Genomic DNA, 18688 nt, shown 5'->3' on the forward strand with positions numbered 1-18688 from the left:
TATTTGTCTGTCATTCAATGTTATATGAGATACTTTAATGGTTTCCTGTTGAAATAAGCTTAGTCTTTTCATGGATCTCCTTTTAGTAGACCTTGTACCAGTGAACTGTACCGTCATGAATCTGTACATTTTCCTATGCAAACTTCTAATAAAGCCTTCAATCAATCAATCAAACGGCCAATCACAGCGCATCTTGAAGTGGGGTCGCTATGGCGACCATATTTGTAGTCGCCCGTGTGTCTCTATACTCAAAAGGTAATCTCGCCTACCAGGCAGGGTGAAGGAGTCAGTTTCTCCGGAATGCCTGAACGCACAGGAACCAGGGACCCCTCTAAAGATAGATCTCGGCGAGGTGGAGGCAGACGCAGGACGCAACCACGGTTTGCTATAAGGCTACTGACCACTAGTTGAGCATCTTACACAGTATAGCTTTAAAGGGGCACTCCACCACTTTTCAACCTATGTTCATATAATTGGTCCTCACTCAAAAATAGCTTTTTGGGCAGGGCTGTGGGCAGGTCAGAAACCCATCGTCTTGTGACATCATCGATTGCCAATTGTTCTCGCGATAATAAAAATCTAAATATTTTTTTCAAAAATATTGATACAATTATTTTTTGGGAAAATGATGATGTCACAAGACGATGGATTCTGAACTTCCCACAGCTCTCCTAGGAGACTTGGACTGAGTAGAAAAGAATTGTGATATTTTATCATGAACATTAGTGAGCACCTATTATATGAAGACAGGTTGAAAAGTGGTGAACTACTCCTTTAAGTGTTAAAACGATAGATACTCTTTTTGTTACCACCGATATATTATTGATTTGACAGCTGTTACAATTTCAAACATGACCTGCTTTAATTACTTCAGTCCATATTAGTAGATTAATGACTAGTATTAAATTCACTATAGCTCTGCTCGTCTTGGATCCGCTGCTGCTTAGCTGCCTCCTCCACCCCAGCCTCCACCTTTTGATCAGAGTCTGGCATAGGATGAAATGGGGATCCATTTAAAAAATACAATAAATAAACTGCTATTGTACTATTGTATTCCTATGGGGGGTTTTGCATACACTCGCATGACTGAACCTGATTTAGAGATTTTGAGGTGGTTTTGGTTTGCTCAGGAAACTGTGAGAAATTTTCCCTTTCATGATTTTTCCTTATCATACAAGCAAAGTCTTGTTTTTGTTCTACCATTTGAGACGTTTTATAAATATGAAATAAAATGTTTTGATTGTTTTCTGAGCATTCTAATTCCATTTCTAAATCTCAAAAACAGGTCAAACTGACCTATTAGTCATGCAAGTGTTAAAGTTCCCTGATTTTGCTTAGCAGGCATGCTCTATTCAGAAACACCTCTATTCAGAAGATTGACTTTCATTATTCTAAATAGAGGTGTAACCTAACCCTAACCTAAACCCTAACCTCAGTGGGGGTATTTCTGAATAGGGGTGTTTCTAAGTGGGGGTGTTTCTGAATAGAGGTGTTTCTAAGTGGGGGTGTTTCTGAATAGAGGTGTTTCTAAGTGGGGGTGTTTCTGAATAGGGGTGTTTCTAAGTGGGGGTGTTTCTGAATAGGGGTGTTTCTAAGTGGGGGTGTTTCTGAATAGAGGGCTGCCCCCCAGGCATGCATGTCAAAAATTCAGGGAACATCTCCGAAAGCGAACCCAAGTTTAAAGTTGTACCATGTAACTTTTTTTATAAAACAAATCTTAAAATTGTCCTAACTCTTAAATCGCTAAAGTTTTAGAACACCCACTCCGTTATTTTCAGCTTCTGAAGCCTTCTCTTTATATGTTTTCTATGATCCTGACCGGGGTCCGGTTTTCGCGCAAAAATTACGTCATCATACACTATCGGCCAATCACAGCGAGGGTTATACACTGCCGGCCAATCACAGCGCATCTTGAAGTGGGGTCGCTAGCTATCACAATAGGGCGGCCATATTTGTAGGCGCCCGTGTGTCTATCTATACTCGGGTGAAACACTCCGTTTCTCCGGAATGCCTGAACGCACAGGAACCAGGGACCCCTCTAAAGATAGATCTCGGCGAGGTGGAGGCAGACGCGGGGGTGACGCGGGGGTGTGAGGCCCGGTCCGCGGCGAAAAACGGCCGAAAGACGCGGACGCTACTGACCACTAGTTGAGCAACTTACACAGTATAGCTTTAACTGTATTCCATTTGTTACAATAATAAACTGTGTACCTGGTTGATGGTAGAGTGAGTGAGGATAGGTTGGATGTTCTCCGTGGTGAGGTCGGCGCAGGCGGCCATGAGCAGCGTGGCAACGATCAACACGCCTAGAGCTCTCCACCGGGACCAGTGGACCACATGGTGACCTGCTGACGCGCACACACACACGCACGCGCACGCACACACGCGCACACACACACACAAACACACACACACACACACACACACACACACACACACACACACACACACCCACACACACACAAAATGGTTAAAGTGGTGAAAATCTAATGTAACAAAGATAGAATAGAATAGAATTAATTCCTTTCCAATCACCAATGTGTTTGTAAAGGTGTCTACAAACACATCTCACACAGGTTGAAATTCACTTTCCCAAAGCAGGGCATCTGTGACTGACAGCTGCTGAAAGTCGGGGTGCCGTTAACTTTACTACACAGCAATGATTCTGAATTTATTGCAAGCATTAGTTTTGCACGAAAAAAAACACTCCTTGGGCTAAAAAACTGCCCCACAAAGAAATGGTTTGTGACGACCTGGAAAAGTGGCCACGGCAAAACAAATGCTGAAATAGCAACATACGTTTTTTCAGAAAAATGTGTAGAATCGGCCTACATCAGTCCTTCTCAAACTCTGTCATGTCAAGGACCCCCAAAAAGTATTTGGCCGTGAATTCCCGTCTCAAAATGTGTTGTTCCAGGGACCCCAAGAAGCAAAGGTTTTAGTTAAAAATGTTCCCTCGCGCTTTGCATAGAGCCAGGGGCGTCAACTGGGTATGGCAGGGGAATGCAGCTGCCCCCCAGGGGGGAAAATAAAAGTTACTTTCAAATATAAATCGATGAATGTCTCTTTGTCTATCTGTTCTAGTTATATGTTGTTAAATTACAGTAAAATAACTACAAATTAAAATTTTTACAACATGATCACTTTAACAAGGTATTATAATTATATTCTCCACACTTGTATTCTCCCCATCTTGACAGAATGGTATAGTCCCAGGTTCCACAGGTCAGCTGCACAGGTGCAATGCATTATTGTTAATTGTGGCACGTTTACTCTACATGCCAAGTTTAGCTGCACTTGAACAACCGTTCCAGGCTGCCATATCCAGCCCAAGAAACCATAGACCACCACGGGGGAAAAAATAAAATGTACTTCTTAAAATAAACGTATCATGCCTGTTGCTAAGGTATGGCAACATGACTGGTGTCACGCGCGTGCAAGACAACCGGTCATGTTGCCATACTGTACCTTAGCTTTTTCTGAACTGACGCCACTGCATAGAGCCTATGGGGCTTTAGGTCCACTCACCCTCCTCCCCGTCACATGCTTGCATGCAGAAACACACACATTCTCAAGCAGCAGCACATGCACGGAGAAAAGTCGCTTTCTCGCTCCCCGAGACGTGCACATGCATGTGCATGCACCGCATGCACGTGCAATGTCGTGCATGCACACACGCACCTGTTCCATGGCTGGCGGTAGGGGTAGCAGTAGGAGTAACGGTACTATTAATGCTCGTGTTGTCGCTCTTCGGATGGTCAGTGTTGGTGACCTTGATGTTGAGGTTTGTCGTTGTGCCGCCGTCTTTAGGGAGCGGACCGTGACCTAGAGCAGGGGGTTTCAAAGTGGGTGACGGGGCACCCTGGGGTGCCGTGACGGCAGTCCAGGGGTGCCGCGAGATAATTTGATAATATTTGGAATTTATTTGGACACTTGAAAAAATATTATTTATTATAATTTGAAACTTGAAATACAAAGTTCTAACCAAAATGGCTATTATCTCAACGTTTTCCTCGCAACATAAACACTAAAAATATCGTCACTGTCGGGCAGAAACCTCGTATCTCCAAGTTTCAAATGTGTACGTCTTTTGGTAAAGCAAGGCCCTGCTTCATCATACAAGACCGTCGCACAAAACTAGTGAAAACAGCCGATCTACAAGCACACAACGCCTCGCGATGCGAGGTGTTGTTTGCTTGTAGATCTGCTATTTTCAGTTTAGTACATTTTATAGATGATAAATACAAAACAAACGGTTTCCACCCGACAACGACGACATGCTATAAATATAAGGTGCTGGGAGTGAAAACTATAATGTAGGGGTGCCTCGGATTAAAAATATATTTATGGGGTGCCCTGAGACAAAAAAGTTTGGGAACCCCTGACCTAGAGCTGTCACCATTACCATGTTTGACATGATGATTAATTGTCACTCAAATAATTGCAATTTAACGACTTGGAACATATGAATACAAACTAAGGCTGGGCAATATATCGAAAGGTTATCGATATCACGGTATCAACCTGAAAGGTATACATATCAACGAAGACGGCTTGAAATGAGGTATTGGTGTATGTGTCAAATTAATTAACAGACACACACTATGCATGCATGTAGCACATGCAAAAGATCTGTCCATCTGTAACCAGGTGTGGTTATTTCAATAAAACCATTGCTGGACAATGGAAATAAGGCATTTAATGTCTTTATTTTGTTTGTACTGTGCATGCATGGATATGCTATTCATTATCTGGGTTCGGCAGGCAGTGGAAGCAGTTTTTACTAATATCGTGAGTAATATCGACATCGAAGTATTCAACAACGTTATCGAATATCAAAGGTTTTCCTGATATCACCCAGCCTTAATACAAACTTAATTTCTGTTTGCCATTTCAGCTTCATAATCACAACAAAATGACTGTAAAAACATTTCTTGAAAATAGCGGAAATAGCTGATCTACCAAGCTTACAACGCGTTGTAAGCTTGTAGATCAGCTATTTCTGTGACAGGCGTACCGTGGCCCTGGCCGCCGTGGCCGTCGCTGATGTGGATGTCGTAGATGTGGGAGTGGGTCTTCAGCGTGAAGATCAGGCCGATCAGGTAGGCTACGGGTAACATCAGGGAGATGGTGTAGACCAGAGGCCTGGAGGAGAAAACATTTACAGTTTAGGCATTTAGCAGACGCTCTTAATCAATGTTGTTGAGTTTTAGTCATAATTTAGTCACCTGAAAACTATTAGTATTAGTCTAATTTTACATTTACATCAGGTAGGCTACGGGTAACATCAGGGAGATGGTGTACACCAGAGGCCTGGAGGAGAAAACATTTACATCAGGTAGGCTACGGGTAACATCAGGGAGATGGTGTAGACCAGAGGCCTGGAGGAGAAAACATTTACATCAGGTAGGCTACGGGTAACATCAGGGAGATGGTGTAGACCAGAGGCCTGGAGGAGAAAACATTTACATCAGGTAGGCTACGGGTAACATCAGGGAGATGGTGTAGACCAGAGGCCTGGAGGAGAAAACATTTACATCAGGTAGGCTACGGGTAACATCAGGGAGATGGTGTAGACCAGAGGCCTGGAGGAGAAAACATTTACATCAGGTAGGCTACGGGTAACATCAGGGAGATGGTGTAGACCAGAGGCCTGGAGGGGAAACAATTACAGTTTAGGCATTTAGCAGACGCTCTTAATCAATGTTGTTTTTGACAGCAAATTTTGATTTAGTCATAGTCATAGTCTTTTGACTGAAATGTCATTTAGTTTTAGTCATAATTTAGTCACCTGAAAACTATTAGTATTAGTCTAATTTTAGTCGACTAAATATAATGTGTTTTTAGGCGACTAAATCTACAGTTGATTTAGTCAACTGAAATGTATTTTGGCAGGCCTTGATGGCATCGTAATGACTGATTTTACACTTGGTTGCGTGCTGAAAATAGCCGATCTACAAGCTTGTAGATCTGCTATTTTCAGCAGGCAGCACCTTAGAGCAACCAAACATAAAATTACTCTCTTCTCCACTAGTCCCTCCCCAACGTTTTAGTCTAGTTTTTATTTTGTTGACGAAATTGTAAATATATTTAGTCTTAGTCATCACAGCTTAGTTTTTGTTTTGTTTTTATTTAGTTTTTGTCAGTGAAAAAAACGCAGTCGACAAACATTTTTCGTCATAGTTTTAGTCGACAAAATCAACACTGCTCTTAAAGTGGGCGTGACACGGCCAAAACAGCTAATTATGGCTATCAAATTAGCCAATTTTTTTAATGATGTCATGTACCCCCATGTTAAATTACCCAATCAAATTAATTTATTGTAGTTACTGTACTGAAAGTAGTACTTTCTGTACAGTAACTGAATTAAACCAGTAAGACTCCCTAATCGGGAGATAAGCGACGATCGGGAGATAAGCGACCGTTGGTCGCTTATCTCCACAAATAGGCCAAAAGTTTGTTTTACCAATTATCAAGACATACGTGACAGTTTGCCATGGTTACTCATTGAAGTTGAATCTCCATATATGGAGATAACCTACGCATCACACTAAGTCTGACCTCACCAGCAACTTATGTATCCATATATGGAGATATGATGACATCACACAGTCCTCAGCCGATGATGTGGCGTGATGTCATACAATACACAAACGAGCCCTACAGTATAAAGGGGCAATTCTTGCCAGGAAAGAAGCATTTCTTCGACTCAGACCTTATCACCAGGGTTGGCTTATAGCAGCTGTCGGTAGATAATGCCGGTCTTATATAAGGGTCATTTGTGTACGGTGTGATTTGCCATGGTTACTCATTGAAGTTGAATCTCCATATATGGAGATAACCTACGCATCACACTAAGTCTGACCTCACCAGCCCATATTTGGGCATGAGCAACTTATGTCTCCATATATGGAGATATGATGACATCACACAGTCCTCAGCCGATGATGTGGCGTGATGTCATACAATGTACAAACGAGCCCTACAGTATAAAGGGGCAATTCTTGCCAGGAAAGAAGCATTTCTTCGACTCAGACCTTATCGCCAGGGTTGGCTTATAGCAGCTGTCGGTAGATAATGCCGGTCTTATATAAGGGTGATTTGTGTACGGTGTGATGTCATACTGATGTCAGCAGTGTGATGTCATACTGATGCGGAGATATGAGCAGGGCAAAGGTGTGACGTGTGTGATGTGACGGACGTGACGGACGTGACGGTCGGCCGGTGGAGGTTTTGATACTAAACTGCGACCTTACGGTCGCAATTAATTTGATTGGGTAATATGACGGGAGGGGGCGGAGTTGAGCGCTGAGTATTATCTAGTGAAACAACCCCAATAGAACTGTGCGAGGAGAAAATGCGACAATTCATAAAACAAATTTTAAAACAAGCAGTTCTAGGGGTAAAAATGTGATATAATCTGCTATAGAATCCCCCCTAACCGCGTACAGGGTACAAGTCTTCTAACAAAAAGGTGTCAGAGATTAGAACGAGGGTCCAACGTTCTCCTCGATCCTCCGCAGCACAGACCACTTTTTAGCAGCCATCTCTGCTAAAAAGTGCTCCAGTGCTTCACCGGAGCTCCGGAGGACTGAAGTCTGTGGTAGCCTGTGTGTGTGTGTGTGCGTGCGTGCGTGTGTGTGTGTGTGTACACACACACAATAGCTCTTGAAAATAGCCGTGTGGTGCGGCGCTACCAGCTAACAACAACACATCACGCTGTGCGCGGCACCGCACGACGGACGAAGTATACATTCACTAATAACTGATACGGCCCCGCCTCCTTTTCAGACCGTTTGAAGAAAGACCACGTGACCTACTGTATCATAATGTTAAATTTCGGCCGGTGTCCCGCCCCCTTTAAGGGCCCACTTCACCTCTGGGACAACCCTATCTTATTTTATTGTTGTTTGGGACACGATCAACACAATCCTGAGTTCTTTTTTGTGTTCAATCTGTGTTTTTAGATATTTTGGTATTTCAGCATGTACTAGTGATGTATTTTGCGTTGGGGTCCCCAGAATATTTTGCAGGGTTCCCAGATGATTAACTTAATGTGCAACATTGTTTTCTCACTCAACAGTAAACAAACCAACATAAAGTTTAAGTGTATAGAGCAGGGTTCCCCAATAGGCGGCCCGCGGGCCATTTGCGGCCCCCGGGGGTTTACTGTCTGGCCCACACCAACCCCAGTAATAACGGTGGTATAAGAGCAGCAACAACACTAGTATATCGCCGTTGTCAGGTGGAAATCTCGTATCTCCAAATTTGTATGTTCTTTCGCAAATCATACAAGGCCGTCGCACTAAAGCAGTGAAAACAGCAGATTTACAAGCACACAGTGGCGGTCTGTCAGGGCTAGCAAAGTATTCAGTGAAGGTCCTACTTGCCTGATAAAGAAATGTATATTTAATAATATATATCTATTTTTCATTCATTTATTTTGCTGCTTTCATTCTCTCTCTCAGTCAGGCTGGACACACTGCTTCCACTAGGGGCGCATGTCTAAAAATGCAATTGTTTTTTTTAACCAATCAGGTGTTTTCTTGTGTTGTCTCCAGGTAAGATAGAGCCCCTCTGAACCTCAGTTAGAGTGCCTGCTGCCTTTGAAGTGAATGGTCGTTGGGCAATGTATTGTTATTGGCTGGTTCTTTAACCAATCACATTTTGAATTTTCCCTCCTGGGCGCATTTTTTCAAATGGGGTCACCTTCTAGAGTGTTCTAAAGATCCCATCTCTGGGAATAAACATTGTCCAATCAGAAAAGAGAACTGCTGATATTCACATATCCCAGCCCTGGGACGAAATATTGTTAGTCCAATGAGAAAAGAGAATTGCTTCCTGATTCACATGGAGTTGTCGTTTGACCTGAGCAGAGCTACATTCTACATTTACTCACAACAATTAACACATAAAGAAACGAAAAATGGCGGAAGGAGGAGAAGAGACAGAATTAGTGGCGGATTTACTGGCAAGGCCGTTTTCAAGGAGACCTTTTCAAGAAAAGCTTGACATTATAACGAAGGGTCGGCCTACACCGGACCTGCCGAGGCTGACCAAGCAAGAGAAAGGATTTGTCCGACATTTCCAGTCTACCAATTATGCACGGTACCCGTGGCTTACTGGATCGGCGCAACTTATTAAATTATATTGCTGGGAATGCATGTTATTTTCAACTGCGCATGGTGCTTGGAGCCACGATGGATTTGCAAATCTTACCTGCCTAACGAAAGCTGCAGGCAAGCACCAGGGTACTGCAGGCCATCTCCAAGCAACAGTGACCATGAAAAGGTTTGGTCGCGACAGGGTGGACCTACAACTAAATGAACAAGTTCGAAGGGAAACTGAACTGCACAACGAACAAGTTAAGAAAAACAGGGACATTTTGAAGAGGCTGATTAACTCTGTCATTTTCCTGGGGAAACAAGAGCTCCCATTTCGTGGCCACGATGAGAGCAGGGAATCCACTAACAAGGGAAACTATGTTGAGCTCCTTAATTATCTGGCGGAACATGACCCAGATTTGTATTATCATCTCACAACCAACAAAGTGTTTAGTGGGACTTCAGGGAAGATACAAAACGATTTGATTAATGCCATAGCTGAAGTGATGGGAGAGGAGATAAAAGGAGAGATACAAAAAGCACCGTTTCTTGCCGTTATGGTGGACGAAACGACAGATGCAAGCAACGCAGCACAGCTTTCTTTAATGGTTCGTTATGCGACAGACAATGGTGTTAAGGAACGGTTCATCAGATTTGAGAATGTCTCTAGTGGTAAGCGGGCTGATGACATTGCTACTCTCATTTTCAGATTCCTGGAGGAAAATAAGTGTTTGGATAAGGTGGTTGCACAGTGCTATGATGGCGCAGCCGTTATGTCCTCCGGGTTAAATGGGGTACAAGCTAAAGTTAAGGTGAGGTGTCCCCAGGCTTTATTTGTACATTGCTATGCCCACAAACTAAATTTAGTTCTGACCCAGGGAGCATCAAAGGTTAGGGAATGCAAAATATTTTTTGCAAATCTCAATGGCCTGTGTTTTTTTCTAGATCTCCTAAACGCACAGAGCTTCTTGATGCGATCTGTCAAAAGCGCCTGCCTCGTGTTGCACCTACACGTTGGCATTATAATTCAAGATTGGTCAGCACTGTATTCGAAAAGAGAGAGGCCCTAAAGGAGCTTTTTGAGCACATTATAGACCATTATGATGAATATGATGATGATGCTGTGAACAGTGCTGATGGATACATTAAGCACTTGAATAATTTTGAGTTTAATTTTTGCTCTCCACTTTTAATGGCATTTTGGCTCACTCCGAGGTGGTTTTTGGAGTACTTCAGAACAAGTCACTTGACATACAATTCTGTCTAAAAAGAGTAGACGAGTTTTGTGACACTATTGAGAGGGAGAGGGGAAGATTTGATGCCATTTACGATGACACTGTGAGCGCAACAGGTGAACCACGTGCACGGCTGGGCAGAGCAGGGGATAATATCCGCGCAAGTTATAAAACACTGCATGGGGAGATTGTGGATAACCTTATTGGACAGCTAAGAAACAGGTTTCAAGACCACGAGAAAATAAAATTCCTCTCTCATAAACGCAAAAGAGTTCCCTACATATCGGACAGCATTCCCGGAGGAGGCATTCAAGAGCCTTACGGAGAGCCACGGACCCCTCTTCGACCTCCCGCGGCTTAAAACAGAGCTCACAGTAATGTATGGCATCACTGATTTCGCAGGGAAAAGCCCTTCTGATCTTCTTCTTTTCCTTCAGAAGGAGGATCTACGTACAAGTCTGCATCAGCTATACAAATTGACATGTCTGGCAGTGACAATTCCAGTATCCACAGCCTCTGTGGAGCGTTCATTTTCAGCCCTAAAACGCATTAAGACATATGCAAGAAATACGATTGGACAGACTCGTCTCTCAGCTCCATGGCAATAGAGAGGGACTTCTTAATGGAATTAAAGCGCAGAGAAGTTGGATTTAACCTGCACGACCGTGTCACTGAACTGTTTCTAAAGAAAGAAAGGAGGATGGATTTTGTCTTTAAATGATGGATGTGAGCTGCCTCCTACGCACTGTATTGCCATTCACCATGGTGAGTTTAATCCATGTTTATATAATTTTGTTGTTTTGCTATGCTGATTCATTCATTGTTTTGTATTTGTTCGTATTGCTGCCAGCCGTGGCCCTGTGTGTGCATGTGTGTGAGAAGCTTGGTTCAGTTCAGTTGGCTGGAAATGGGAAATGTGTGTGTCTGGGTCAATTTGGGTAAAAAATAAATTAATGTCAGTCAACTGCGAATCAACTGTCAATTTTCTTTACTCCTAAATTAACTAAACATCCTCCTTTAACAAATTCATCCATATGCTTCTTGTTTCAACACATTGTTTATTCATTATATCATATTAATGTTCCGCGTTTTTCCTTGCTCATCCATCCTGCGTTCTGCGCTCAGCTCTGAGTGTGTGTGTGTGTGTGTGTGTGTGTGTGTGTGTGTGTGTGTGTGTGTGTGCACTGCAGCGTGTAACTAGTCTCAGAAGCTTGGCTGTGATGAGGCCTGTTGAATCATGTGTATATCAACATATATTTTGCGTGCTTTTGTGTTGTAGGCTATGAAAATATGGTTGTGACTGAGTTTATTGTTGTATCGGGCTCTGCTGCTAGTGCAGGCAGCAGCACTCTGTACGGCGCAATATTGGCAGATCGTATGCGAAGGCATGTGCACGTGCGCGTGCATGTGCACGTGCGTGCATATGCGCAGCAGCCATGGCGAAGGCCCGGGTATTGAACCCACGGTCCGCCACTGCAAGCACACGAGGCGTTGTGTGCTTGTAGATCGCAGGGGTTAAAGTTCTCCGTCCTGGGGACGGATTTCCGTCTTGAGGATTCCCTAGGGGCTATTTATGAGATCAGAGAAGTTTCGGAAAAAAAGAAAAAAAGCTGAACCGTCTGCGCTAATTATAATAGCATCAGTTACTTACTACTGTGGTGCGTAGACTTGCTGGTGTGTCATGTAGTTCTAATTTAGATCAACTACTTCCTGTAACTAGACTTAAAAATAAAACCAGTTGACGTGACTTGACTTGACTTGATCGGATTACGTTAGGCTCTTAATTTGAAATCCGCCCTACACTGAGAGGAAATGCCTCTGTAGCTACTTGTTACTGCTGTAAGCTAACTGCGACGATGCATGCTGTTGGATAAACAAAACATCACTTGGATTACTCGCAATAGTTTGGCTAAAGTTCATATTTATGATAGAAAACCATGCTCCTGTGGCTTAAACGATGTACACCGTTTGGAAGTTTGTTAAACTTTTTGGACCTACGCTGAATTCCAATAGATGAGTGGTGGTGTTATATCACTGCAAAGGAATGAGATGAAGTCACTGGAGTTTTACATGTAACCAAACAGCAGGTAGGCTATACTATCTAAATATGTGTTTACAGGGGGCAGCAGTAATTGACAATACGCGTTTGCTTCCTACAGTCTATGGTTTGCTTACGTTCTCTGCATTAAAATAAGCAACGGAACACTTGTTGTTTGCAAATCAGAGATTCGAGGGGATTTATTTGTCACTCACAAAAGTGATCCATACAGATGCTAATGAAATACTTCGGGGTGGTGTTTCATTGGTACCGATTAGCAACGTATCATGAATGATTGGTGTTCATGGCAATAGGCGGAGATTTCTCCACTGCATCGCAGTGTTTCTCTCATAACATTACCCACGTGTGGCATCGGTTCAGTCAGCGACGCGTTATTTGGAATTGCACATGAGTTCTGGGTGGAGCCAGCGACAATAAGGCTCGGTTGACGGGAAAGCCGTTCAGGTCCTGGTGTCAAACGGTGAGAGAACCAGGAGCCTGTTTCTGTTGTGTGTGCAACAGAAATTTGTTATATGGCAGCAACGATAAAAAGACGCTTTTCAAGCGGGCGGGCGGGCGGGCGGGGGGGGGGGGGGGGGGGGGGGGGGGGTAAAATACATTTCCGTCTCGGCTTTAACCCCTGAGATCGGCTGTTTTCACTACTTTAAATCATTTTTAAAATGATAAACAAGACATACAAGATTTTCACCCGACAATGACGAAAACTGTCGCTCGAGTAGCGGGAACGCCACCGTCTCCCCCTGCAATGTTGTGGCCCTCGGCTTGGTACCCTAGACATAATTCGGACCTTGGGGAAAACTAACTGGGGAACCCTGGTATAGAGGGTATGTGCACATTTCTAAAGTGAAAATCTAAGGACTTTTTAACACCTCTAAAATGACAAATTAAACATTGGCCAAATTGTCAAATATTAGAGGCAGGAATTGTGAAAATAGGCGATTTAGTACATGCTCACATCTATCTACATTGCTCAATATATACATTTGAGCATGTAGATCTGCTATTTTCACAACAGAACCATGTTATATAAAAAATAATGCCTCAACTCTTAGTGCTTGTCAGGGTGGGGCGGTTCCCGGTTAAAATATGATTATTTTGGGGGACACGGCCTGAAAAGGTTGAAAACCAGTGCTCTATATGAGCTAGATAGAGAGCATCACTGAAACAGCTGACATCTTGTAGACTAGAGGTACTTACTCTATATGAGAGAGAACCCATGGCTGGCTGGCTTGCGTCTGTTAACAAAAAACAACATTTACATAATAAAAACATACAAGCGATGGAGCCAAGCTTCATTAAAACTATTACACTCAAATATTACATAATCTTAAAGGGACCAATTCAACCATGAATTAAATACCAAGGACTTCTGACGTAAACAAGACTTATTTGGGATGTTCCTTTTAGGCAGGGTGTTTAACTGTACTTGTACTGTTCTCCATGTTTGTCTAATAAAATATTCAATCAATGAAAACATTTGATCCAAACATCAAAGCTACCGTTATGGAACAGAATGCAACCGCAGCATTTATGATTTTAAAACATCAAATCAACAAATTGTTCTAAATGATCTTGTAGCCACTGACAAAGGGCTGCACTCTCCCCTCCATGAAAAGCATGCTGAAACAGCGCCCAAATTTGGAGATGACTGACATCACCGATACCGCCGCCATTGTAACAGCCGGATGCTGAAACCGTGCCCAAATTTGGATATATCACTGATATGTATTAAATCCTACTATCCTATCAAGTGCATAGTCCGGCTTGCAAGTTGAGACGATCTAGGAAGTGACTTCAAAGGAAAGTTCATATGAACAGCTGCTAGTTTCGCTGTTTTTCCCCCTGCTGGTACCAAAAATAACTTTACACTAGATTTTATTACCTTAATAAACATTGTCACAAATACTTTATGCTTTCAGTCTCTAGTTCAAAGTCTTCTTTCAATCATCATGATATGGGTTTTGTTAAACTATGGGTCAACCTGTGGGTTCAGCAGGCAACGGGTCATCCCACGCATCACTAGTATCCTACCATGTCATAGTGACAGTCCTTTTCCTTCCTACCATGTCATAGTGACAGTCCTTGCACATGAAGGGTGCGGTGGTGTTCCCAGGAATGCTGGTACATTCGTCACAGATCAGATTACCGTAGGTCTTGGAGAACAGAGTGGGAGCGAACACACCTGGAGAGAAAAAAACAACGTCAACACACCTGGAGAGAAAAAAAACGTAAAGACACCTGGAGAGAGAAAACTACAGCGTTAAACACACCTGGAGAGAGAAAACTACAGCGTTAAACACACCTGGAGAGAGAAAACTACAGCGTTAAACACACCTGGAGAGGGAAAACTACAGCGTTAAACACACCTGGAGAGAGAAAACTACAGCGTTAAACACACCTGGAGAGGGAAAACTACAGCGTTAAACACACCTGGAGAGAGAAAACTACAGCGTTAAACACACCTGGAGAGAGAAAACTACAGCGTTAAACACACCTGGAGAGAGAAAACTACAGCGTTAAACACACCTGGAGAGGGAAAACTACAGCGTTAAACACACCTGGAGAGGGAAAACTACAGCGTTAAACACACCTGGAGAGAGAAAACTACAGCGTTAAACACACCTGGAGAGGGAAAACTACAGCGTTAAACACACCTGGAGAGAGAAAACTACAGCGTTAAACACACCTGGAGAGGGAAAACTACAGCGTTAAACACACCTGGAGAGGGAAAACTACAGCGTTAAACACACCTGGAGAGGGAAAACTACAGCGTTAAACACACCTGGAGAGAGAAAACTACAGCGTTAAACACACCTGGAGAGAGAAAACTACAGCGTTAAACACACCTGGAGAGAGAAAACTACAGCGTTAAACACACCTGGAGAGGGAAAACTACAGTGTTAAACACACCTGGAGAGAGAAAACTACAGCGTTAAACACACCTGGAGAGGGAAAACTACAGTGTTAAACACACCTGGAGAGAGAAAACTACAGCGTTAAACACACTACACCTGGAGAGAAAACCTACAGCATCAAACAGACCTAGATAAACCAACATTATCTAACATTAAACACACTTAGAGAAAACAAAACTATGTAACACAATGCTGTTACAGTCTGAGAACATAACAGTACATACCTCCTATAGATACAGTGTGAGAACATAACAGTACATACCTCCTATAGATACAGTCTGAGAACATAACAGTACATACCTCCTATAGATACAGTGTGAGAACATAACAGTACATACCTCCTATAGATACAGTGTGAGAACATAACAGTACATACCTCCTATAGATACAGTCTGAGAACATAACAGTACATACCTCCTATAGATACAGTGTGAGAACATAAGTACCTGGCAAGCTGCCCTACCTCCCATAGATAGGAGAACATTACAATATACCTCCTATCTATCTATCTATATAGTGTAACGACCCTGAAAGAGATCAGGCCGTAACTCGCTCCGCCAAGCCGGCTAGCATTCTTGGCGTTGCGGGTTGCTACCTCATCTGCTGAGTGGGGGGGCTGGGGTTCGCGTCTCAGTAGGGAGCGAGCTGCCTCACTCAGTCCGCTAAACCAGGGGTCTTCAACGTTTTCAGGCCAAGGAACCCTTAGTTGAGAGAAAAATTAAGCAGGGACCCCCACAACCTATTCATATTCCATATTGTTTCATCATTTGACTGCACGATCGTCAGTGTATGTTGGATTCGTGTTTTCAGATATTTAACCGCTCAAAACGTCAATACTTAATAAACTTGAGCTTTCACTTTGTACTTAGTCTGCTCTTTTCCCCCTCTACACCAAAGCTCTTTGCCGAAAATAGCCGATCTACAAGGTCACAGCGCCTCGCACCGTGAGGCGTTGTGAGCTTGTAGATCTGCTATTTTTGGCTGCATTTCTCCGAATATGGACGCTAGGTTTCAAGTTGTTAATATTAAAAAAATAGGAAAAAAAAGGTATCACAGTCAGACTCCCTGTAGTAACTCTGAGGACCCCCTAGGGGTCCCGGACCCCCTGTTGAAGACCCCTGCGCTAAACGTTACAATATATTCTCTCTCTCTCTCTCTTTTATATAGCGCCTTTATCCAATGTGCTTTACACTCACCCATTCACACATATACATTCATACACTGATCACAGAGGAAACCATGCAAGGCACTTCCACACCAACTCTGGGATATCCAACTGGGAACCCTCCAGGCTCTATTTTGATTGATTGGTGGTCGGAGACAGTATGGACAGGCCTTTAAGTTAAGGCATAAGAGGTGGTACTTAAGACCATCAAAATACAGCCCTCCATGTTCTAATGACGGTTTCTCTACCCCTGAGCCACTGGCACCCCATATGAGAACATAAGTACATATGTGCCCTACCTCCCTATAGATATGAGATAAAGTGAACATACCTCCTATCAACAGGGGGTCCAGAGTTACTACAGGGGGTCCTCCAAATCTTTGAGTGATAGAAACCTTTTTCTTCTTTTTCATATTAACTACTTGAACACTAGTGTCTATATCGGAGAACTTTAGCCAAAAATAGCAGATCTACAAGCTCTACAAGCCTACAACGCCTCGCGCTGCGAGGCGTTGTAGGAGCTGTAGAGGGGAAAAAGTACAGAGCGAAAGGTCAAGTTTATTGACGGTTCAAGTGGTTAAATATCTGAAAACACACATTTATATGAATCCAAAATACACTAATGATTGTACAGTCAAACAATGAAACAAAAAATTGTGGGGGTCCCTGCTTCATCTCTCTCTCAACTAAGGGGTCCTTGGCCTGAAGACACCTGTCCTATAGATATGAGATAAAGTGAACATACCTCCTATAGATATGAGATTAAGTGAACATACCTCCTATGGATATAAGATAAAGTGAACATACCTCCTATGGATATGAGATAAAGTGAACATACCTCCTATGGATATGAGATAAAGTGAACATACCTCCTATGGATATGAGATAAAGTGAACATACCTCCTATGGATATGAGATAAAGTGAACATACCTCCTATGGATATGAGATAAAGTGAACATACCTCCTATGGATATGAGATAAAGTGAACATACCTCCTATGGATATGAGATAAAGTGAACATACCTCCTATGGATATGAGATAAAGTGAACATACCTCCTATGGATATGAGATAAAGTGAACACACCTCCTATGGATATGAGATAAAGTGAACACACCTCCTATGGATATGAGATAAAGTGAACACACCTCCTGTGGATATGAGATAAAGTGAACATACCTCCTGTGGATATGAGATAAAGTGAACATACCTCCTATGGATATGAGATAAAGTGAACATACCTCCTATGGATATGAGATAAAGTGAACATACCTCCTATGGATATGAGATGAAGTGAACATACCTCCTATGGATATGAGATAAAGTGAACATACCTCCTATGGATATGAGATAAAGTGAACATACCTCCTATGGATATGAGATAAAGTGAACATACCTCCTATGGATATGAGATAAAGTGAACATACCTCCTATGGATATGAGATAAAGTGAACATACCTCCTATGGATATGAGATAAAGTGAACATACCTCCTATGGATATGAGATAAAGTGAACATACCTCCTATGGATATGAGATAAAGTGAACATACCTCCTATGGATATGAGATAAAGTGAACATACCTCCTATGGATATGAGATAAAGTGAACACACCTCCTATGGATATGAGATAAAGTGAACATACCTCCTATAGATATGAGATAAAGTGAACATACCTCTTATGGATATGAGATAAAGTGAACATACCTCCTATGGATATGAGATAAAGTGAACATACCTCCTATGGATATGAGATAAAGTGAACATACCTCCTATGGATATGAGATAAAGTGAACATACCTCCTATGGATATGAGATAAAGTGAACATACCTCCTATGGATATGAGATAAAGTGAACATACCTCCTATGGATATGAGATAAAGTGAACATACCTCCTATGGATATGAGATAAAGTGAACACACCTCCTATGGATATGAGATAAAGTGAACATACCTCCTATAGATATGAGATAAAGTGAACATGCCTCCTATAGATATGAGATAAAGTGAACATACCTCCTATAGATATGAAGAGTAAAGCTGAGCTCACTCCAGCTGAGCGACTGTTGAAGCGCTGTTCTCTGTGTTTAATGCCCCCGATGATCATACACACCCCCTGGTGGACGCACAGGGGACAACACGGACAGAACACACAATGGTCATGCATACACACTAGTGCACAAACAGTCAACATACAGAGAGCCTGACAG

At 42.7% G+C, this 18688-nt stretch overlaps 1 protein-coding gene across 1 annotated transcript in view; it reads right to left on the minus strand.

Moving 5' to 3' along the window:
• LOC308280690 (uncharacterized protein) overlaps positions 1 to 18688 on the minus strand; it is a gene marked incomplete at both ends in the record, with an annotated part of 56799 nt that overhangs the window by 12553 nt on the left and 25558 nt on the right. Inside the window, 4 exons of the mRNA XM_080755010.1 lie at positions 2212 to 2345; positions 5018 to 5145; positions 14430 to 14580; positions 18495 to 18594. Of these exons, the coding sequence (XP_080611136.1) occupies positions 2212 to 2345; positions 5018 to 5145; positions 14430 to 14580; positions 18495 to 18594 (513 nt within the window). The remainder of the gene's footprint in view (positions 1 to 2211; positions 2346 to 5017; positions 5146 to 14429; positions 14581 to 18494; positions 18595 to 18688) is intronic.

The sequence above is a fragment of the Nannobrachium achirus genome (genome assembly GCF_963921795.1).
Source record: "Nannobrachium achirus genome assembly, contig: SCAFFOLD_318, whole genome shotgun sequence".
NCBI lineage: Eukaryota > Metazoa > Chordata > Actinopteri > Myctophiformes > Myctophidae > Nannobrachium > Nannobrachium achirus.